At 39.2% G+C, this 24,391-nt stretch overlaps 1 protein-coding gene across 1 annotated transcript in view; it reads left to right on the forward strand.

Annotated features, from left to right (window-relative positions):
• Slc2a13 (solute carrier family 2 member 13) overlaps positions 1 to 24,391 on the forward strand; it is a 343,464-nt gene that overhangs the window by 260,180 nt on the left and 58,893 nt on the right. The window contains exon 7 of the mRNA XM_042677720.1: positions 22,339 to 22,464. Coding sequence (XP_042533654.1) covers positions 22,339 to 22,464 — 126 coding nt within the window. The remainder of the gene's footprint in view (positions 1 to 22,338; positions 22,465 to 24,391) is intronic.

Below are 24,391 nucleotides of genomic sequence, written 5' to 3' on the forward strand. Positions count from 1 at the left end.
ATACTGTTTAAAAGATAACTGCCTTTATTTTCCCTGCATTACTTTGATCCTTTTTTAAATGGAAATGTTATAGGTTTCAAGACATAGATGCCACACTAGTTTAGCTTTCTGCTGGTAAGGCTGGCGGTGTTTATTTTCTAAACTGTTTGTCCTGTCCAGAACCCTCAGCCAAAGTACAGTAGACCCAGTGGGTGTTTCCTGTGACTCATCACAGGTCAGTCAATGTAAGCACACATAGGCAGGTGCTTCAATGAGCAAAGCATTCTGACACTTTTTCTTTCCTCCTAAAAAAGATCACTTGTTAACAGCAGTGGTCACACATTTTGAACAACATCTTATACACAAGTCCCTATATTCTCTAAAGCAGCACTAACATTTTGAATAAGCCAGCAAATTCTTGACACAGATTTTTCACAAGAATTTAATAACCATTTTATGTTTTATTTGATAGCACATGTAGATTTCAGTCAGATTTGCAAATAGATTATAGTCACATATCTCTGTGTGGTAATTTTAACCCATAAAGAGTTAACCCATAATTTAGCCAGAGACTCCCACAATAATACCAGAAAATAGTCATTTTTATTTTTTCTCTATGGACTCAGTTACTCACCATTAAAATGCCAGTTCCTGTGACTGAATACGTGTGACCCAGACTCTACTCTTAGGAATATCAATTCACACCAGCTTGGTAGCCAGAAGTATTGGATGCCTCAAATTCATACACCATTGTAGTCCTTTCTAAATCATGCTTCCTGTTATACTGAAAACTGATTCATAATGTTTTCCAATCCCCCATAGGTAAGGGATGACTGCAATAGAGATATGTAAGACCTTGGTCTTATCTTCAGGGAAATTTCAGTTTGTACAGTTGCCTGCAATCAATCTGTCTGTCTGTCTGTCTGTTGTAGGACCAAACTTGAATGATAATGCTCACCTTTTAAATTTTTCTTTATTCTGCATTGATTAGATTAAAGTAATTCCATGCTGAATCTGTGCCTTACCACTGAGCTACACATTCATCTTAGAATCCAGTCTCAGTGATACTTTAGTTTCTACATACACATACATGTGAAAATATATGCAGTCAGTAGGAATATCACATGTAAATAGTCTTTTCATTACATTTTGTAATGAAATCTATATTTACATAAGATTAACAAATATTCTTTATTCTATACGCACCTGTGTTGTATGTGTGTGTGTGTGTGTGTGTTGGTACTACTGCTTGAACTCAGGGCTTCTCATCCTCCCATGGCTTTTTTCACTCAAGGCTTGGCTCTCTACCACTTGAGCTACAACTCCACTTTTAACCAGCTTTTGCTGTCATAAGTTTTGAAAACTGATTTTAAAGTCTGTAGGAGTGCTTGATTAGTGATTCAAAGCTTATCATACCTTAAATATTCCATATTATGGTAGCTAATGACACAAATCCAGCTTCCTTCCCTGCTTTTCACTTAACACACCTGGTGTGACTGGTGGTTTTCTACAGGTGCACCTGTACTTTGGCGTTAACAGTCATCCTAAAAACCAGCTATTTATGATTAAACCTATTATGTAGAAATATCATCTTAGAACAGATTTCTTCGAAATGATTCTGAACACAAGGGCCAGCCTGAAGATATATTTATACTATATCTGACCTTTTTGACAAAAAGAACACTGCTAATTTTTGTTATTATCAACACTATAAATAAAATTATGGCCAGTAGCTGAGTTGAGACAACTTGTTTTTATATTCTCAGTTTTTTTAGCCTATTCTGATTTTTCAATAGCATAAATCCATGCTAATTAATTTTCTAAAAAGCAAAAATAAAAGTTATTTTCTAGAGAGAACTTTGTAACATTTTCTCCCCCATCCATTGTGGAACCAAATAGATTATTTGCTTTTCATATTTAATTGGTATTTGTATAAACATTTAACTTGGTAGGGGCTTAAATATTTAGCTGATTTTATCATTCTGAGATCAACGTATTATTTATGGCAGTAAGATGGCTACTTGCCTCCCCAAAAACATATCCTGATGTTTGTGATCAAGATAGACAGAAATCATTCATATATGTTACATATTTTCATGTGATACTAGGGACAAACAAATGATTCTGTAAATTCTTTTTTGTTGTTGTTGTCGGTTGTGGGGATTGAACTCAGGGTCTGGGTGCTGTCCCAGCATTCTTTTGCTCAAGGCTAGTGCTCAACCACTTTGATCACATCTCCACTTCCTGTATTCTGGTGGTTAATTAGAGATGAGTCTCATGGACTTTCCTGCCCAGCCTGGCTTTGAAACGGGATCCTTGCTTACAGGCCTGAGCCACCAGGGCCCAGGTTTGTAAATTCTTTTTGTTTTTAATATCCAGCTTTTAAGTTCTTTTAAGTTAGCATGTACTTATGTTGGCAAAGGTATAATTAATTGTTAACTTTTTGTCTCTTTTCATGTTATAGTTGCATGTTACGTTTGCTCTTAGTATTTGAAACTCCAGGGCAATCAACATGGTCTTTCCTTTGTATGTGAACTGACAGGGTCATAACTCAGTTCAACTTTTAAAAAATTGCAAAAATTGCTGTGGTTTTTTTGAAAATTTAATCTCTAGAGGATGCTTGGATTACTAAGTAATATAAAAATGCAGTAGAGGAAATTGCTATTTCAAAAAACATTCATATAATTATATATTAAAAGTAATTTCTTTTTGATGACCATAATTAACTTATTGATCAGTCTATTGACTCCTGGACTATTCTAGAAGCTACCCCAAGCTGAACATCAAGTTCATTGGCAAGGCCAAAGCATGAATATAATGTCTGTGAGCTTAGCTCTTGTCAGAAATAGGCAAAATCTTTAGAAGTCTTTTATTTGTATTTTGGATCCATATATAAGTCTCATGTTTTTAGAGACATATTGGGATTAGAAGAGAAGTATTTCAGAATATAGTTAGAAAGCAAAAAATATAGTTCTACACATTTGTAAAATTACTAATTATAAGGAATCTTATTAAGTTTTTTGTATATTTTCAAGGAAAATGTAGAAAGACACAGGAACCCAAAGATCTTAATCTTCAAGGTTAAAGTAATATACTATACAGTACTAACCAGAACTGAAGAAAAAATAGTGCAAACCTGGGATAATATTCTTAAAATATCAATAGGGCTTTGACATCTCATAGGGGAGTTAAGGGAAGAGAGAAGTAGTCATATACTTCTAAAATTCAACTATTCTCTGCAGGACTTTTGCTGGTTTTATAATATTAAAGGACAAAAGCTACAAATTGAACAAATACTAGAAAAGTCTATGAAATTTACACATAAAATGAAACTCAATGAACAAGAATCTCTGAGCCTCTAAGAGAGACAACTTAGTAGTTGATCTTGTCAGAGAAAAATCAGAGTAAAAGAAATGGTAGCTCTTAAAAAAAAAGAAGCTTATCTGCTCTTATCTACAAGGAAGAGTCACAAAGGATCAATTCAGTCCCTCAGAGATGTTCTATATTGATAGATACAGTCTGGAGCACCTCAGAAAAACTCACAATGCACATAACTCTGATAGGCTGGAGCAGTCATTGGCCCTGTCAGTCCTGAGCTTTCATTGCACAAATGAGAGGTAGGCTCTGGGCATGGAAGTCCAGAAGTTCTCCAGTGGGTAAGATGAATGGAATAAGACTATAACTCTGATACTCTGACACCTGTGCTGATGTCCAACTAACTTGAAGGAGCCAGCATGCTTGCTAAATGCTTTTTTCACCACTGAACATTGGGACTCATTGGAGAATTAGCATTGCCAATTTTCAGTCAGATGAACACAGAGGCCATTAGGGACTCTTTCCCCATTTTGTTCTTTTATTGATCACACATTAAAGAACACATGTCAGCTCTCAAGAACCCAAGGCATGTAAAAACACCTCTCATGAGAAGTAGGTAATATATTGTATCCGCGTTTTATTTGCATTTTGAACCCATACATAAGCCTCATCTCTTTAGAGAGATGTTGATATTTTAGTAGAACTTCATATTTGAGAGTATAGTTAAAAATGAAAAATATTTTTAAGCATTTATAAAATTAGCCAGGAGATGGTAGCTCACTCATGCAATCCTAACTACTCAGGAAACTGGGATTTGAGGATCATAATTTGAAGCCAGTCTGGACAGATAAATCCATGAACCCTTATCTCCAGTTAACCAGGGAAATGCCAGAAGTGGAGATATGGCTCCAGTGTAGAGTGCCAGAATGAAAGAGAAAGCTAAACAAGATACTAAATTCCAGCCCCAGTACCAGAACCCACAAGAAAAGGCATTTTGTAAAATTAATATGAGAAATAATTAAAATAACATTGGCTTAAATGACAAAAAAGGTTTCCCTCTCTTCATGTACAATAAATTTGAAGACATTTGAGACCACTGTGCCACACATAGTGTCATCAGTGATTCAGGCTTCTATCTTTCTGTCTCCATACAAATGCCCTTCATGAATTTAACACACGGTCCAGGATGGCCACAAGAGTTCCACCATCATGTCTGAGAAGCAAGCTGGGAGAGAATATAGAAAGAGCAGCACTTCCCAACAGAGTCAGGTCCCAGAGAGTGCTGCTCACAGAGCCATATGTGGGGTCCGGACAATATGTTCTTTTTTTGAGGAGTGGGAGGTGGGCCCACAATGAATCCAACTAAGAATTAGAATTCTCTTTTACAAAAGAGAAAGAAAAAGAATTCCTATAGGGAGAAAAAATCGATTAATTTTACAGGATCGTTATTTGTGATTCTACTTAACAAGAGGAGAAACAAATCAGTTTCCCCATTAGCACTCCACCTGCTTTCATGGTTTGGTTCACTTCATTGTTGTTAGAAGTCTAAGGTCAACTTTGCAGGTGGCAAGAAATGTGGCTGCCTAAAATACTTTACCTCCAGCTTGGTAGGGGAGAAGCATTAAAATCTCTCATTTGCCCTATTGCCTCATCATTTAAAACCAATGAAAATAGCTGCCCTTCATTGTGATTTTCCAAATAGGTGATTGGAAGGAATGAGTGAATCATTTGCTCAGTTCTTCAAAAGAACAGTCAGGGCAGCTACTACTTGATATGGAGATTACACCGTGCCAGTCACTTTACTGAACTTAAAGTCTCTTTTTAGTCTTTTATCAAGACTGAGGTAGATTCTCTCACTTCCCTCACTGTACAAATGACTCCAGAAGCCAGGTGCTAGTGGCTCATGTCTGACATCCTAGCTACTCAAGAAGCTTAGATCTGAAGATCATGGTTCAAAGCCAGCCAGTATGGACAGACAAGTCTATGAGACTCTCCAGTTAATCTGTAAAATGCCAGAAGTAGAAGTACATATGGTTTAAGTAGTAAAACAGCCTTGAACAAAAAAGCTAAGGAACTTGAACTAAATAAATAAATTCATACAGATATATATACAACAAAATGACTTCAGGGTCTAAAGAAGCTCACTGAATTTATCGTACTTGCACTGGCCTATTTGAGAACTGAGCTGTAACTGATTCATCTGTCGTTCTCCAAAACCCAGCTCTATTTTGTTGTTGCTGTTGTTGGGGCTTAAACTCAGGGCCTGGGCACTGTCCCTGAGCTTTTTTACTCAGGACTAGTGCTCTACTACTTTGAGCCACAGCGCCACTTCCAGTTTTCTGATAGTTAATTGGAGATAAGAGTCTCACAGAGTTTTCTGCTCAGGCTGGCTTCTAACCGCTATCCTCAGCTCTCAGCCTCCTGAGTAGCTAGGATGTAAGCCACCAGTGCCTAGACAGAGTAAGTCTATTTGAAAATGAAAGAAAAGGTGTGAAAGTAGGAAGATTGGAGACTCCATCTATCCAGACAGGGGCCTAAAGAGGAGTCCCCCTATTCTCTCTCTGTCTCACTCTCTGTCTGTCTGTCTATCTCTGTCTGTCTCTATCTCTGTCTCTCTGTCTGTCTGTCTCTGTCTCTTTCTCTCTCCCTCTTTGTCATTCGTGGGGCTTGAGCTCAGGCCCTGGGCTCTGTCCCTAAACTCCTCTGCTCAAGGTTAGTGCTCTACCACTTTAGCCAGTGCCACTTATGGTTTTCTGGAGGTTAATTGGAGATCAGTTTCACAGGGACTTTGCAGCTCACTGTGGCTTCAAACCATGATGCTCAGATCTCAGCCTCTTGAGTATTGATGAGTACAGGCATGAGCCACCAGCACGTGTCTTCCCTGTTCTTAAATGATACTACTCATCCAGTGATTCTCCTACTGTCAGGAGAGCTGTCATGGGAGACAGTAAATCTGTACAATCAAGGGCCAGTGGGTCTACAGATACCTACTTTGATATTTCATTCATTCATTGAACTTGAAATTCTTTTTCTCAGATTTTTGTGTGTATGTGACATGATCAATATGAGGCTTGAAGTTGGGAGTTCTGTTAATTTTGTTTATCTATTTTCATTTGCCTATATTCATTTCAGAACATTCTTTTTCCTCTGTTGTAAGGATCATGATGAGGACATTTTTAATTAAAAAGTATTGCCTAAGCTAAAGTAAAATTATTCTAAAGTCATCTTAGAATTTAGAATATTCTCCTCCTTGAGTTTGCCTGAGAGTAGAGTGATCTGATCCACATGGCTTTCAATATAAACTTGAATTGTTTGTATTACTATGCTTTGTTTGTTTGAGGTAGTTGTTTTAAGGCCTCTGTTACACAGGGAGATGAATAGGAAACATAGTCATATAAGATAAGAAGCTCATATCAGTGAGATCCACTTACCAATGCTGTTTAGGCAAATTAGACTGTATCTGTAAAGTTAGAACTGAAAATGAAGACCATAAAATCTGTTCTCTTCTAAGCTTCTTCCTCTAGTTAGAGTGATGAATTATACATGTGCACCTGAACATCTGAATGAGATGAGCTGATATAAGTATTTCGACTTACCCATAGCACCACTTTTCTGATTTTAACAAGCTTCATTCACCTAGACTTCCCTCAGTTTGGGGAGGTTATGTCAGAGTGGCAGCGTCTCTACTTCAGAGCACATGATGATTGGACTAAATGGAGTGACTGGCATCATAGGACATGCTGAATGTCCAGGGGCATGACTACTTCATTTCATCGCCATCACGTGATAAAGTGTCCCAACCAAACATCAGTTTAGAGCTCCAGGGCTGACTGTTGTCTTTTTCTCACCTCCCAAGCAAAATTCACTTTGTCATTCACTGCCAAACCTCATTTTCTGTGAAATTCAGAAAGCCTTCCAAGCCTCTGTGGAAGAATGGTAAACAGAGCAGAATCAAAGCCATATATTTTTGTCCTTGTGATTTTTTTTTATTACTGTGAAAATACCGTAGAGAGAGGTTACAATTACATGGACAAGATAACGAGTACATTTCTTATCAAGCATTGTTTCCTCCTCCTTTGTTTCCCCTTCCCATCCCTTCCCATAACCCTCCCTCCGCCCCTGCACCTCCTACCCAATCCTCCCCCCCCCCCCACCACCAAAGTTGTAAAGTTCGTTTTTTGACATAAGGACTTGTACATCTCATTGTCCTTGTGATTTTGTTGACTCTCAGTGAAGCACTCATACATGATAGGCCTAGTGTCTGGTATTATAGTGTTTGATTTAAAAGATTTGGTCATGAAGATATTTTCTTGGTGTATAGAGAGATTCTTGTGGAGCACCTAACTGTAGAACCATCTGTTACTGAAAGAAACTAATAAAAATATATCCCCAGAAGAGAAACAGTTTTAAGAACTGTTTACTGAGATAGGTTTAAAAAATATAGAATGCTCACTTTATTTAAATGAACCTTCTTTTTTACATTGACAAAGTAAATCTATTAAAGAGAGAGTGAGCCGGGCGCTGGTGGCTCACGCCTGTAATCCTAGCTACTCAGGAGGCTGAGACCTGAGGATCGCGGTTCAAAGCCAGCCCGGGCAGGAAAGACCATGAGACTCCTATCTCCAATAAACCACTAGAAAACCAGAAGTGGCGCTGTGGCTCAAGTGGTAGAGTGTTCGCCTTGACCTGAAGAGCTGAGGGACAATGCCTAGGCCCAGAGTTCAAGTCCCGTGACAAAAAATAAAATAATAATTAAAAAAAAAGAGAGAGAGTGATACTGTCCATTCTCAAAGAATGCTGATACTAGATCAGATTTCACTGTATGACATGCCACAGATTGTTTCTGAATAAAACTAACTCCCATTTCTAAATGTACAATATATGAGTCAATTTTAATTACTTATTAGGTGTATTTTATTTTTCCTATTTGAATTTTAAAAGTCAAGAATTTATATTAAAAACTCTGGAAGCCAGGCGCTGGTGGCTCACGCCTGTAATCCTAGCTACTCAGATCTGAGGATCTGAGGATCGCGGTTCAAAGCCAGCCCGGGCAGGAGAGACCGTGAGACTCCTATCTCCAATAAACCACCAGAAAACCGGAAGTGGCGCTGTGGCTCAAGTGGTAGAGCGCTCGCCTTGAGCTGAAGAGCTGAGGGACAGTGCCCAGGCCCGGAGTTCAAGCTCCAAGACCGACAAAAATAAATAAATAAAAAACTCTGGAGTATTTTGTTAGTTGATCTGAGGAGTGTTTCTAAAGCATATTTTGGAAAAGGGTAAATAATCTCCATAATACTTTAAGAAAAACTAACTGCTTAAGAGCTAAGTATTTCCTTCTTAATAAATGTTTTCCAGATTGGCACTTTACCACTGGAGCCACATCTCCAGCCCAGCTGTTAGTTAATTGGAGATGGAGTCTGCCAGATTTTTCTTCTAGGGTTGGCTTCAAACTATAATCCTCCAGGTCTCAGCTTCTTGAGTAGCTAGGATTACAGATGGGAGGCTGTAACATCTACCTTAATTTTTATTTTGTTAAAAGGAAAAAGTTCTTCTTCTTATTGAGTTCAAGTGGGAGGAGGAAATATCCTGATATACCCTCTAGGAGGAAAGTGTTCTCAGATGCTGTGTCACCTGCTTAGGGCAGTAGGGATATGAGGAGAGATACCAACAAAAGCAGGGATGGTTTGAGATAGCTGTTAGAGGCAAGGTGAGGGTGCAGAAATTATTGCCCCAGGAATAAGATCAGACCTGTGGCCTTGGACCCTAATGTCTATTGTGTGCCATCATAAATCTTCTGAAATGTAGACCATAGCGTAGGCAAGCATTTTAAGACAAGGTACTGGTCTTGAGGCCCCATCTCATTGAGCTCAATTATCACATAATTAAAAGCAAATGGGCCATTTTCTATAAGGCTGAGTTCACGCTTGACTTCACAGAGTAGACACTAAAAGTACTCTAAATTAAATCAATGTTACAAAGATTTTTCTGAGAAGAGGGCACATTCAGTTAAGACCCTGGGTATCATGTGAATGATTATTGAATGAAAATAGGCCACCTTTTATCTCCCTTGAACACAAGATGCCTTTTGTTCTGCTCTCCTTGACTTGAATGGGAGGCATTAAAGTTTTAAAAGCAATTTTGTTCTAAATATATGAATACTTGTCCTGGTTTCTAAAAAGAAAGGTCAGAGATAGAAAAGGTAAATCCCTTCCCTAAACCAACAAGAAGAACCAAGCAGTTTGGCTTTCTGCTGTGATTATTGTCTCTGGATTGTTTGATTTCCAATCTGCTAGTTGCTGAAAACTCTGAAGCACTTTTCCCCAGCATGAGAACAGCTTCATTGGCTGTTCACCACCTCACGTTCACAACCACAGAGTCTCTCTATATGTTGCAATGGCCTTTTACTCTAAATTTTTGTAGGTTCCTGTGGGCCCTGAGGAAATTGGCCTTTGCTGTTAGTTTATCTTTCTGAAGTAAATTATCAATAATACTAACCTTTTCCATTTTGGCTATTGATTGAATGTTTGCAAATGGCAGCTTTTGCCTGTGGCAATTTAAAAACAAGCTCAATTTGGCAGTACCGTGGACAATGAATTTTACTTTTCTGTCCCTGCTCTCCCTTCCTCCTATTTTCCCTCCCTCCTTCCTTTTATCCCTCCCTCCCTCCCTCCCTCCCTGCCTGCCTGCCTGCCTTTCTGCCTTCCTGCCTTCCTTCCTAAAATAATGGAATTATTTACCTCCAGCCATCTCCCCCAAGATTATTTTCACAAATAGACAGAAAGAAGCTCAAAATTCCTTGATTTATGAGGTGTTTGTGTGGTACCTCACCCAGGAAGCATGTATTGGGATGGCTCCTGCTCTGCAAAGCCAGAGGTGGGAAGCAGGATCTCATGGGCAGGTTTCCCTGCACAGTCTATTTTGTAAGCCAGAGCATAAAGAGCATCACAAGTTCCACAGTAGGTAGCTGTAGAGGAAAACAGAGCCTAACTACTACATTTATATTTGTCTCAAGTTCCAAATACTTAATCTCTGTAGGAAGAAATCCACATTTCTTTCCTTTAACAATTCATTTTATAAACCATACATAATAAATACATTCCTCTTGAAAAATGTAATTTTTTTTGGTGGTAATGGGGTTTGAACTCAGGCTTTAATTTGCTAGGCAGAGCCTGTACCACTTAAGCCATACCTTTAGCTCTTTTTTTTATTTTTTTATTTTTTATTGTGAACATACTGTACAGAGGGGTTACAATTACATGGGCAAGATAATGGGTACATTTCTTATCAAGCATTGTAGCCTCCTCCTTTGTTTACCCTTCACATCCCTTCCCAGCCTCCCCCAACCCCCCACCCAATCCTCTCCCCCCCCCCCCCCACACCAAAGTTGTAAAGTTTGTTTTCCACATGACAACTTGTACTTCTCATTGTTGCAACGGGTCCACCTGTATCCTTATTTAAACGACTTGTTTTTCCCCTTCCCTTCCACAAATTATACCGACATCAAGTACCGTGAAAGCAGGGGTTATACTGTGGGGGAGGGACATACAAAGCAATAAAGAAATAATCTTATAAATGCGTTAGAAACAAATGCATGACAGAAAAAAAAAGATTTAAATACATATCTAAGGGTTCATTTTCCTAACATCACCTTATCTGACCTTTTCTGCTTAACTCATACATATACTAGATATTGCAAATAAGGGAAACCATGGGACCTATGTTTCTTTGGGCTTAGCTTACTTCACTTAATATAATTTTTTCCAAGTCTTTTGACTTCTGTTTCAGATCTGGGGGTGGGGGACACAGGTGTGTGTGTGTGTGTGTGTGTGTGTGTGTGTGTGTGTGTGTGTGTGTGTGTGTGTGTGTGTGTGTGTGTGTGTGTGTGTGTGTGTGTGTGTCCATCCTGAGGCTATGTGTGTGTGTGTGTGTGTGTGTGTGTGTGTGTGTGTGTGTGTCCATCCTGAGGCTTATAAACTCAGAGCCTGGGCATTATGCCTGAGCTTCTTATGCTCAGGGCTAGTGTTCTACCACTTGGGCCACAGTGCCACTTCCAGCTTTTTGATGATTAATTAAAAGTCTCGGATTTTTCATCCCTAGCTGGTTTGGAACCATCATCCTTACATCTCAGCCTCCTGAGTAGCTCGGATTACAAGTATGAGCCACTGGTGCACAGCTCCTCTGTTACTTATTGAACAAGGTCTAATTTTTTTCCCAGACTAACCTGGACTCCATCCCATGGAGCTATAGCACCACACCCAGCTTTTTATTTGTTGTAATGGGATCTAAAAATCTTTTCAACTGGAATGACCTTGTACCACAATTCTCTTGATCTCAGTCCCCCGAAAAGTAGGATCCACAGTGCCTGGCTTAAAATTTCTTAAAGTAGGGCACAACTATACATTTTTTTTCTCTTCAAATCAGTATATAATTTTTTTTGAGATTTTACTGTACTCTGATATGTTTCTACATTGTTAAAGTTGGGGCATTTAGGGTTAGGTTATGGTTTGTTTTTTTTTCATGTAGACTTGTGAAATTCTGTGGGTTCTCAGATCTAGATCTAAGCCAGCTAGAAAACTTGAAGTCTAGAATTTACAATTTTCCCCAAATCATTGTGAAAGTGGAAAATAAACCTAATATCTGCTTTTCACAAAGAAAGAATGAATCTAATAACCTGTACTTATATTTTTGCAGGCATTGATTTTGTACCATATATATATATATAGTCAGCTTTTTAAAAATTCTGTAAGGTAAATTCATCAAGTTATATTTTAGAAAGTCTTAAGGAGCAAATTGAAATCTACAGTGAAAAATAGTTGGCTACTTGAAAAGTTGCTCTTTTTTGAAAATGCCATTCGTAAGAGCCACAGTTATGATATATACTCTCTGTAAAAGGTCAATTAGAAGTTCTAGAGGAGATTTAAAGTTTTGTGATACCTTCAAAATGTCAAGTTGAAGTTAAGTCATGTTGTTATATTTGGACGCTTTTTTCTATAAATTGGAATATATGGTGAAAAAAAAATGTCCAGGCTGCAGATGAGGGAGTGATAGGAAGTCTTGTCTTGCCTGAAAACTCTAATTCCAGAGAAGGGATGACAAAGAAATTGAACATGGCCCTCTACATGCCAGGTCTCTGAGTTCCCTCCCCAGCACTGCCCAAAAATAAATAAATGAAATACTAGCTCAAGGGCTTGAATTCAGGGACTTAAGCTCTCAGTGGGTTTTCTTTCTCCTGGCTGAATCACACCTGTAGCCTGGCTTTTTGCTGATTAATTGAAAGATTCTGGGCTCTCAGACTTTTCTGCCCAGGCTGGCTTCCATTCTCAGCCTGCAGAGGGATACAGGCTTGAGCCACCAGTATCTGGCTACCTGTGAATTTTTAACTATTCCTAATCTGTAACTATTCCCACTCACACTACCAATATCCCCAAACCCATAGCTCTTCAATTCCTTACTCCTTTGCACATTGCTTAGAACACACCCCACCTCCAGGTATGGCATGTTGAATGTCACACTTTGACCTTTTTCTTTAGTTTTTCTACCATGAAGTATGGTTTTCGTAACAGTAATAATAAAGAGCATCTCTACTTCTGTAGGTCATAGAACTCATTTCAGAGGAGTCATATCCTAGATTAGAAGGCCAAGAAGCAGCATACACAGGTCTTTCAGAGTTCCCTCAAGTTCATTCCCGTGACATTATACCCATTTGCTCTGCAGCCATGCCTTTGTGATTAGTTCTCCTAAATTTTCATTTCTGAATGTTCCCATGTCATGTAAACCTTTAGGTTAATCACTTTATCTTGGTTCTCTTGCTAAACAATTTTGTTACAGGATGTCAGGAAATATTATTTCTTTTCCCCCCTATACTTTCCTTTATAGTGAAAACAGAAGGTATTAAGGAATAAACTTACTGGGCATTGGTGCTTCACACCTGTAACCCTAGCTACTCAGAAGGCTGCGTTGTGGTTCAAAGCCAGCTCCAGCAGGAAAATCCATTACACTCTTACCTGCAACTAATCCCCAAAAGGCTGGTAGTGGAGCTGTGGCTCAAGTGGTAGCACTAGCCTTGTGCAAAAGAGCTTAAAGACAGCACCCAGGCCCCTGAATTCAAGCCCCAGGGCTGGCGCATGCACACACACACACACACACACACACACACCTCGCGACACACACACACACACACACACACACACACACCTACCATCTTTAACCTGTCAGAAACAAAGCTCTATTGTTTTTATTTCTTTTTCTTCAGAAAAAAAAGGAGTTTAAGTTCTCCTGAAACTGGAGCTATTCATGCCCACCGGCTATCACCAGGACTAATACTTTGTCCCATGGATTATTTCCTTCTCTTTATACTTGCAAACCTTCTCCAGAATATACCTCATGCAAATCCTCTACATGCTAGGCAAGTACTCTATCACTGACTTATATCCCCAGTTGTTGATTTTTCAATCAATATTTCTGTTTGTGTTACTAACAGCACAGTGTGATTGGAAATTGCCAAACATAAAGTTGTATACAAAGCCGGGCGCTGGTGGCTCACACCTGTAATCCTAGCTACTCAGGAGGCTGAGATCTGAGGATCACGGTTCAAAGCCAGCCTGGGCAGGAAACTCTTTATCTCCAATAAACCACTAGAAAACTGGAAGTGGTGCTGTGGCTCAAGCAGTAGAGCGCTCACCTTGAGCTGAAGAACACACGGACAGCACCCAAGCCCAGAGTTCAAGCCCCAGGGCCGACCAAAAAAAAAAAAAGTTGTATACAATGACTCTAATGGAAGAATCTAAATAAAGCCAAGCTTTGGTGGCAAAATACCTACAGTCCTAGCTACTCTACAGGCTGAGATAGGAGGATTGAGGTTCAAGGCCAGCCTAGACAATCTGAGAGACCAGTTAAAAACCAGAAGTGGAGCTGTAGCTCAAATGGTAGAACATCAGCCTTCAACAACAACAACAACAAAAGAGCAGAAGGCCTGTTCGAGCCGTAATACCAGCAAAAAAAAAAGAAAAAAGCGGGAGGGTTGTTAGAAACCTAAAACTTAGACAGAAAGGATCTGGAATCCATAAAGGAATGTATTATAAAAGTTTCAGAGAGAAAGGAGCATTGAGAGTGTTAGACAGAAAAGGAACATTGAAGGTCTCTATAAAGTAGTCGAGAGTTATTCTCAGAGTAAACAATAAGGGAATTTAAAAATAAGGAGTAAAAACTCTGCACATGTGTTCTAGATCCAGATTAGCAAACTTTTTTTTATGAAGGGCCAACTAGTAAACATCTTTAGGTTTGCAGGTCATGTTTTCTATTACAGTACTTATTCCTTTGAGCCATAAAACTAGTCATAGACAAAAGTAAACAAAGTGGCACAGTATATTCTATAAACATTATCTACAAAAATCATAGTGTGGTTTTTTTCTTCTCAAAAGCTGAAGTTTGCAAATCCTTGTTACAGATTATTACAGTTTACAGTATGTAGATGAAGTTAAGCTAAGATTAAGTCTCTTACAAACTAGTCTACTATTACTAGTCTCTTGCAAACTATATATATATATATATATATATATATATATATATATATATAGTTTGATATATAGATATAGATATATAGTAGTGAATACAGAGTCAACATAATCCCACTGACAGGAAGATCATGAGTCCAAGCCAATCCAAGCAAAGTTAATAAAACTCTACCCCTAACACAAAATACAAATCAGAAGAGCTGGGGATTGGCTCAAGTGGTAGCAATTGTCTAGCACATATGAGGACTGGTTTGAATTTAATCTCCATACACACACATACACCAAAAATAAATACTAAGAGGCTAAGTTGCCTTAACATTGTATACTGACTGCAAAACCATGTTGATCTAGTAGAAATCTGTAGAGCATTCCACCTGACAACAGCAAAATATACATCCTCCTCAAGCACACAAGAAACACTGAAGGACAAAGCATGTACTAAGCCATAGCCAAACCTTTTACAGTAAATGTAAAAGAATTTAAAACAAGAAACATACCACAGTAGATCCTTGCAATGAGTGGATATTTGGTTCAAAGGAGATATCACCAGTAAGGAAAATCCCCACATGCTCAGGAAGCATAGAGTTCAGAACTGTGCAATTATTAACTTTGCCTATAGTGTGCATACAGTAGCTCTGATCATCTATAACTTGGAACTATAAGTATATTACTGTCACAAAATTTACTGTTGTATACCTTAATATTGTCCACAAAACTAGATACTTATGGTTTTCATCTCAAATACTGAGGATGCTTGATTCATTTTTCCCCATAATGCTACCTGACTTATGCTAAAGATATGTCACTTGTCAACAAATCTAAAATTTCCATTTTATCACACATTGAGCACATTATGGATTACCTTCCCAATTCAAAGTGCACATAATATGTACCTTGATTTGGGGGCATCACTTTTTTTTTTTTTTTGGAGTCCGGTCGTGGGGCCTGAACTCGGGGCCTGGGCGCTGTCCCTCAGCTCTTCAGCTCAAGGCTAGCGCTCTACCACTTGAGCCACAGCACCACTTCTGGCTTTTTTCTTTTTGCTTATGTGGTGCTGAGGAATCGAACCCAGGGCCTCAGGCATGCAAGGCAAGCACGCTCTATCACTGAGCCACCTTCCCAGCCCTTGGGCACCACTTTCTTAAGACCAAGGAAATAGCAGATCACAGAATGATTTGAACACAAATAATGATAAGGTAGGACTGATTGAGGGTTTCATAATGCAGGCTCAGGTATTTAAAAGGTTTGTTTTAGATATTCTATTTTTTTGTTAATAGATATACAGAATAAGGCAAGCTTACTAGATTCTTACATCACAATAGAGTAAAATTAGATATTACTAACAGAAATTTGGGGAAATCACAAATAAGTGAAAATGACATACTCCTAAATGGCCAACAAGTCAAAGAAGAAATGGGAGCAATTCGAAAATACTTTGAGATGAGTGGATACTTTGAGAAAATACTTTAAAGTGTTCATTGCAGCATTGCTTACCCTTGCCAAGATATACAATCAACCCAGATGCCCCTCAGTGGATGAATGGATCAAGAAAATGTGGTATATATACACAATGGAATTCTACACTTCCATCAGAACGAATGATATTGCACTATTTGTAAGGAAATGAAAGACTTGGAAAAAATTATATTAAGTGAAGCCAGCCACACCCAAAGAAACATAGATTGGGTGGTTTCTCTCATTTGTGGGAGCTAGAATGTGCCTATAAATCCATAAGGAAATACACTAGATGGTAAAAGTAAAAAAATTACACTTGGATATGATCAATTATACCGGACTCTAAACATTCAGTGAGACCAAAGGATATGCTTAGGAGAGGATCACAAAGGCTTAATAGTTACGTGCATATGATCATATAAAATGATGTTTATCAAAATAAACTCCAAGAATTGGAAATGAGGGTTTTTGTTACTTTGCTTTTTGTTTTTTTGTTTGTTTTCTCCTGTGTCTCTGTTTTTGATTCCTGTACCTTTTGTATGTAAGTTTATCTATTTTGCGCAGGTTAAGGGGCAGCATGGAAATGGAGGGACAAAGGTTGAACAAATGTATCAGTGATACTCACTAGACACTACGTTGAAAATGAACTATATAATTTGTAGGGTAGGGGGATCAGGAGAGAAAACATGAGAGAAAACAAGGGAAGAGGTGACACTGTTCAAAAAGAAATGTACTCATTACCTGACTTACGTAACTATAACCATGCTGTACATCACCTTTACAATAACAATAAAAAATATATTTTTAAAAAAGAGGGCTGGGAATGTAGCTTAGTGGTAGAGTGCTTGCCTCTCATGCATGAAGCCCTGGGTTCAATTCCTCAGTACCATATATGTAGAAAAAGCTGGAAGTGGCACTGTGGCTCAAGTGGTAGAGTACTTGATCAAAGAAGCCTTGATCAAAGAAGCTAGGGACAGTGCCCAGGCCTAGAGTTCAAGCCCCAAGACTGGCAAAAAAAGGTGTGTGTGGGGGGGGGGGAATATTTTGAGGCTTGAAGATACAAGATGTAGATAAAGACATAGCATGCAGATACAGGATACAGACAAAGAAGTTCCTAAAGGCAAATACATAGCTTTTTAGCATTACATTTCAAAAGAAGATCAGGGCTGGGAATGTGGCTTAGTGGTGCATAAAGCCCTGGATTCGATTCCTCAGTACCATATAAACAGAAAAAGCCAGAAGTAGTACTATGGCTCAAGTGGTAGAGTGCTAGCCTTGAGCAAAAAGCTCAGGGACAGTGCCTGGTCCCTGAGTTTCAGCCCCAGGAATGGCAAAAATAAAAAGATTAGCATGGGCTGGGAAGGTGCTCAGTGGTAGAGCTCTTGCCTTGCATGCATAAGGTCCTGGGTTCAATTCCTCAGCACCACATAAGCAAACAGAAAAAAGCCAAAAGTGGCGCTGTGGCTCAAGTGGTAGAGCTCTAGCCCTGAGCTGAAGAGCTGAGGGACAGCGCCCAGACCCAGAGTTCAGGCCCCACGACTGGACCCAAACAAAACAAAACAACAACAACAACAACAAAAAAAGATTAGCCAGTGATTTAACCTACCTGGAGACACTGGATATATAAGAGAAAAATAAGGCAAAAAAATGGCACAAGTCTAAGATGGAATGGAAACGAGGCCCAAATAGAAAAACTGTCCTTAAAGGAAGTCAGCTTGTCATTGTAACTCGATGTTAGGATGGGTGGCTTATGTGTTTCTGTGGCAATACATGAACCACGCTCTGTAGGAACCAAGGGTGAATACAGTCATAAAATTCAATGTACATATGTGAAAATGTAACCAGGTAGCTTGAGGGGGATGGGTGGGGCTGGGAGAAACGGAGGAAAATGAGGGAAGGGGTGACTTTAATCAAGCTGTTTTCTATTTATAAACTGATATGCTGAATTGAAACTCCTTTGTAAAACTAAAGGTAACTCTTAAATGTGTTAGAGGGGGACTAAGTAAATATATCACACTTTCTGCAATTATCAGTCAGTATTCTGAATAATTTCTCCTATTCTCCCTCCCTTCATCTCACTTTTCTCCCCATTTTCCTTTCTCATTTTTCCTCTCCTTATCCTTTTCTTCTCCCTTCTTTTTGACTCTCTTCCCTCTTCTTTTCCTCTCTCTCCTTTCCTCCTTCCTTCTCCCTTCCCTTTCCTCTTTCCACACCCTCTGTCTTTCTGTTTCCTTCTCTCCTCCCTCCCCCTACTTTGTCTCTTCTCTGCCCACCCTTTACCATGAGCAGCTGTTTCTTTGCCTGCTTTTGGGTCACTGAGCGTTTATAGCCCTGTCCTTACAGCCTAACCTGTACTCATTTGTCAAACCACTGACAATGATTATCCAAAAATAGATGTTTATGGGGCTGGGAAGGTGGCTCAGTGGTAGAGTGCTTGCCTTGCATGCATGAGGCCCTGTGTTCAATTCCTCAGCGCCACATAAACAAAAAGAAAAAAACTGGAGTGGCGCTGTGGCTCAAGTGGTAGAGCACTAGCCTTGAGCTGAAGGGCTGAGGGACAGTGCCCAGGCCCAGAGTTCAGGCCCCACGACCAGACCCAAAAACAAAAAAAAATAGATGTTTACTCCAAGAATGGAAAGTAAGGGAGAGGGAGAACAGATTTCATGATCTAAAATTTTATAGACAAAGGGCAAGAGAGGAGGTTGAAACAAAGAGAAGCCAACAAAGTTTGCTGGTGCTGTCTTTGACCTTTTCTATAAACCTGGAATTCAAGTTCAGGAAGATGGAGCATTGGAACTTTGAAGAAAATAAAGAGCTGAAATCATGTTTAGGTAGAATGATTAGTTAGTCCTATGGACAAGTAACAACCAGATACCAAAAATGTTAGGTTTGTTGAGGGTCCATTTGAGAGTGGTAATGCATTTTTTTTGAGGCAGGGTCTTACTGTATACAGCTCAAGCTGGACTCAACACCCCTCTTCCTCATCCTCCCAAGTGCTAGGATTACAGGGATGCATTGCCACACTTAACAGTAATTATGAATTCTTTATATAATTGTAAAGATACTGTACAGAGGGGTTACAGTTACATGGTAAGGTAATGAGTACATTTCCTCTCAAGCATTGTTACCCCCTCCTTTGTTTTTCCCCTGCCATCCCCTCCCTCCCCACCGACCTCCAACTCCTCCCGCCCCCTCACCCAAAGTTGTAAAGTTCATTTTCAACATAGTGTCTTGTGCATCTCATTAACTAATTACGAATTCTTATGGGCACTTCTTCAGCTTCATGTGGTTCTGTGTGTGAAGACACGGAAAAATACAAATGTTTTTATTTGGTATAGAGTTAGGGATAGAATAATATAAATTCAGGGAGATCTCTGCTATTGAAATGATCAGCCATGATCAATAGTCTGACAAGGAAAATGCTAAAGAAAGGGTAAAAACACAAGGGCCAGTAAGCCAATAGAGAGGTTATTTAACCAGTAATGACCAGGAGGTGTAATGTCAGCTCTGCGAGGGGCAGGGAAATCATTTTGTTTAGAGTCAGTTCAAAGTGGGCCCCTGGGCAGTAATTTTTTTTTTTTTGGGTCCGGTCGTGGGGCCTCTGGGCCTGGGTACTGTCCCTCAGCTCTTCAGCTCCAGGCTAGCGCTCTACCACTTGAGCCACAGCGCCACTTCCAGCTTTTTTTTTTTTTTTTTTTTGCTTATGTGGTGCTAAGGAATCGAACTCAGGGCCTCATGCATGCAAGGCAAACACTCTACCACTGAGCCACCTTCCCAGCCCATTTAATAAGCAAGCCAAACCAGGAGAATTTGAGGTTAGACTTGGATGAGTGACAGAGGATGAACAGAGGATGAGTGACAGATACATGGACATGTGTCTGGCATGTGTGTGCAGTAAGGTCTCATTAACTATTAGCCTTTATTATTAAGTTTTTAGATGTGGATAGAAACTATGTATTTTCATAGGAAGAGTTTAGAACCAATTTGATCATTTCTAAGTAAATATCTTTTAAGCCATTATAATAGATCCAACCTTCCTTTCATTGGAATAGTTAAACAACAGTAATGCAAATGAGCTTCCTTTCCAAATGAGCCTAACTGCAGAGTCCTCACTTCCAGTGCATTCAGTTTTTTTCTATTATGTTTATCACTAAGGTGGACAATTTTATATCACTGAATCTTCTCCCATAAAGCATATAGGCATTTTAATGGTGTTTTTAAAGACCTTCCATAATACTTTTTGCCTAGGTCTGAAGTCACATTCAAAAATCGAGTAAGTGTTTATCAATGAAATGTTTACTAGAGAAGGCTGAAATGATCTAATTTTAAATGAATCAAAGGAGGTTATTTTGACTCTGAGGATTTGGACATACGGTCCATCATGTCTTCATGATGACTTGCCTGTTTTCAGGTATCTCATGCTTCATAATGTAATTCCTTGTGTAGGGTGGCTCATAACGAATTCTGTGCTGACTGGTGTTTGGTAACAAAATAAGTAGTTCTCTGCAGTGTCCTTCCCTCTCTCCCTTTATGGTAAATTTCTCTACTGGTTTAGTTCAAATTTCACCTCTGAGAATCCCAGTTCTTTCAGTCAAAGCAAATAGGCTTGTTTGCTTTCCACAGTTCATATCTATTGTATTTGCATTATTTACTAGTACACCTGTTTCTCATTCCTGCTTTTACCTACCAAGAATAGAGGCTTCATCTTACTCCACTCTCTCCAGTGCTTTGTATGTTCCAGCAGCCTATGAAGTACTCCAGAATTGTCTCAGACATTATACCCTGACCAGAAGTGTAAGTGTGTAAGCATGTTATAGGGTCTGGCAGGGAAAGCTTTCTGTCAAGTAAGCACTAAATTAGATCCAGCCAGATGAACTTAGAGGATGATAGCCTTTTTGCCTTATACCCAGTTTTTTAAAACTTCATTATTAAGGAGCTGTACAAAGAGGTTACAGTTCCAAAGCACAGGTTATGAGTTCAGTGCATCTTGATCAGTATCACCCCTTCTATTATTCTCCTCCATTTCCCCCCTCCATGCCTACCCCTCAAGTTACACAGTTGAATTTTTATGTATTTTTACATTGAGTATAATTACTATTTGTTTTTTTGTGCCTGTTCTGGGGCTTGAACTTGAGGGCTTAGGCACTGTCCCTGAGGGTTTTTTTTTCAAGGCTAGTCCTTTACCACTTGAGCAACAGTTCTACTTGCGACTTCTTTTGGTAATAATTGGAGATAAGATTCTCACAGATGAACTGGCTTTGAGCTGCAATCCTCAGATCTCAGTAGCTAGGATTACAGGTATGAGCCGCTGGCACTGGGCTTGTATTTTTTTAATTAAGAAAAGCATGTGGTACTCTTTGTTAAAGGTACAGATGGCTCTCAGGATGTTAGCAATAGCCATATTTGGGAATATGCTTTTTTTAATAAGTTTTTTTATTGTGAAAATACCCTACAGAGGGGGTTACAATTACATGAGCAAGGTATATGCTTTTTAAATGCTTCTTGAAGCTTTTTTTTTCATTGCTTGAATTTGCCCTTTCAAGGTGTGTATTTGTGTGTTTATGTGTGTTTGTGCATGTGTGTGTGTGTATGTGTGTGTGTGTGTGTGTCTGTCTGTCTGTCTGTCTGTCTGTCTCTCTGTCTCTCTCTCTCTCTCTGTATCTTTTCTGTCTATGGAGTGGGGACATTTCCAGGTTTTAAATTAGATGGTATGTGAAACTTACAATTACAAGAAACAAGTGCTTTCAATGCAGTTAGGAACCAGTCAAGGCTGGTACTGAATCTCCATATGTGGTGTAGGAAAGCAATTTTTTATGCTCTAGATCAACTGAGTTTATGAGTCCTAGCCCCCAATCTCAAAATAGCTTTCAACATTGCTACATCCAGAAGAGGGAGGGAGGGGAGGATCAGCCAGCTGTCACCTGGCTCTACACACAGTACTTGCCTTGGCCAAAACTAGCCCTGAGGCCCCAAGCATACTGGAACCTGGAGTTGGAAGTGTAGGGAAACACCTGGAATCTAGGATATACTGAAAATCAATTGACTCCACCTACCTGACTGGATGCTTTTCATTTTTCAGTTACTGTAATGAATGTATGCTGGATCCAGACTGTGGTTTCTGCTACAAGATGAACAAATCAGCTGTCATTGACTCTTCCTGCATTCCAGTTAACAAAGCATCTACCAACCAGGCTGCCTGGGGCAGGTATGTCACTATTGCTCACAGTGAAAACATATCATACAATTTCAAAATGAGGTACATATTTAAGTTTTCAGTGTGCAGTTTGCAGATATGGGGTTTTTTTCTTTTTTCTTTATTTTTCTGCAAGTGCTAATAATGCCCACTCTCTATACAGAGCCTACTATGTTTGTCATTCATCTGTGTAGTGTATATTAGCTATACCAAGGCAATTCATCATACTCTTATACACATGCATGTATTATATTTAAATCAGAATAACCCCTCTATTGATGTCTTTCTCCCATCTCCCTTCTCACCTACTGTTAGCAGCTCTACTCCTTGAGATAATGCTTTTTGCTGGTTATTTTGGAGATAGAATCTCTTGGACTTTTCTGTCTAGGGTGGCTTTGAGCAGTGATCCTGTAGCCTACTGACTAAGCAGGATTACAGACATAAGCTACCGGTGCCTTTTAAAGTGATATTCAGCACCACATTACCTAGCAGCATATTCAGGTATAACAAGTGAGTCTAAGGTGTTGGCAACTGTGTGCCCTCAGGCCTGGACCTCTGGAGATCTAGATTCCAGAGCCAACTGTGCCTGAAAAGCAAGAGGAGTTTATTTTGAGGTGTCGGCAGGGCTAGCATCTGCTCTACCACTGACTTTTCATACCCAGCCAGCTTTAGAAGTTAGATCTTTAGTTTTAGGAAGATGTTCTTAAAGATTGCTGAGATAATATCTTCCATTGAACCATTTAACCTATGATTTCCAAACTGTAGTTTTCTGAACTTTAGTAAAAATCAATTGCAAGTAAAAGTAAGTTAAAGCCCCTGTTAATTCTTTCATAGAACTGAGTTCTGACAGTCAATGAAAGTAAGGAAAATAAGAATAAAAGTTCCTACATATGGTCATGCAACCTACCCAGAGGCCATAAGCTTTTGTCTCTGGCAGAATATGTTGAGTTGTTTCATTGTGCAGTACTAGAGTTTGAACTCAGGATCTCATACTTGCTAGGTAGCCACACTACCACTTAAGCCATGTCCTCAGTCTAGACATGTTTTGTGAACACATAAATGAAATATTTATACATAGTAAATTTATAGACTAATATTCATACCTAAAATGCCTAGATATTATTTACAATGGCTTTAACCTTTTGTGATTTAAATTCCCATGAGAGACTCTAATATACTCTGATCCTGTCTATCTCCCAGTACTCAAAATGCTGTGTGCACCAAGTCAGGGACTTACGTCTTCCAGGAGCTTCAGAGTATGATACATTGATATGAATCACTAGGTTTTATCACCAATCACTTTATTAGAAAATTAATCCAAAGATATGGAAGCAAATTTTATTTTACTTGAGTATACATCCAGACTACATAGAAAATATAGTAATCACAAGGATATAGTACTTAAAATGTACACATAAAAGAATTCATTTTACAGAGCTGATCAGCTCTTTTAATTATCAGTTAATTTCCTAATATTCTGGATGTCCTAGTTTACAGTTACAAACATTTAGGAGATGGAGCCACTGAATAGAGGTGGCAGGAAAGCCAATTCCTTCCAATTATCCCCTGCACCTCTGCCATGCCACACAGACACAGACACACAGACTGACAGACAGACAGACAGACAGACACACACACACACACACACACACACAAATTCAGGTTTAAGGCATGGTGGAACTAGAGAGAAATCCTCAAGAGTAACAGTGAAAGAGATAGAGAAGTTATCTTACCTGTGATCCTGGGATGATCAGAAGAGGGCACAGGTATTTAGCATAAGAGTCTAGGGTGTCAGTGCCAGAGAGATAATGCACCAAGCCTTTCCTCTCCTGCAATGAAGTGATACCCAGGCTCTGGAATAGGGACAAGTCAAGCTTTACTTGATCAAGCTAGGCTGAGAACACCATTAATTTTTGCTATTCTCCAGAGATCACAACTG

Source organism: Dipodomys spectabilis, unplaced genomic scaffold, assembly GCF_019054845.1.
Source record: "Dipodomys spectabilis isolate Male_0828 unplaced genomic scaffold, ASM1905484v1 ptg000039l, whole genome shotgun sequence".
In the NCBI taxonomy this organism is placed as follows: domain Eukaryota; kingdom Metazoa; phylum Chordata; class Mammalia; order Rodentia; family Heteromyidae; genus Dipodomys; species Dipodomys spectabilis.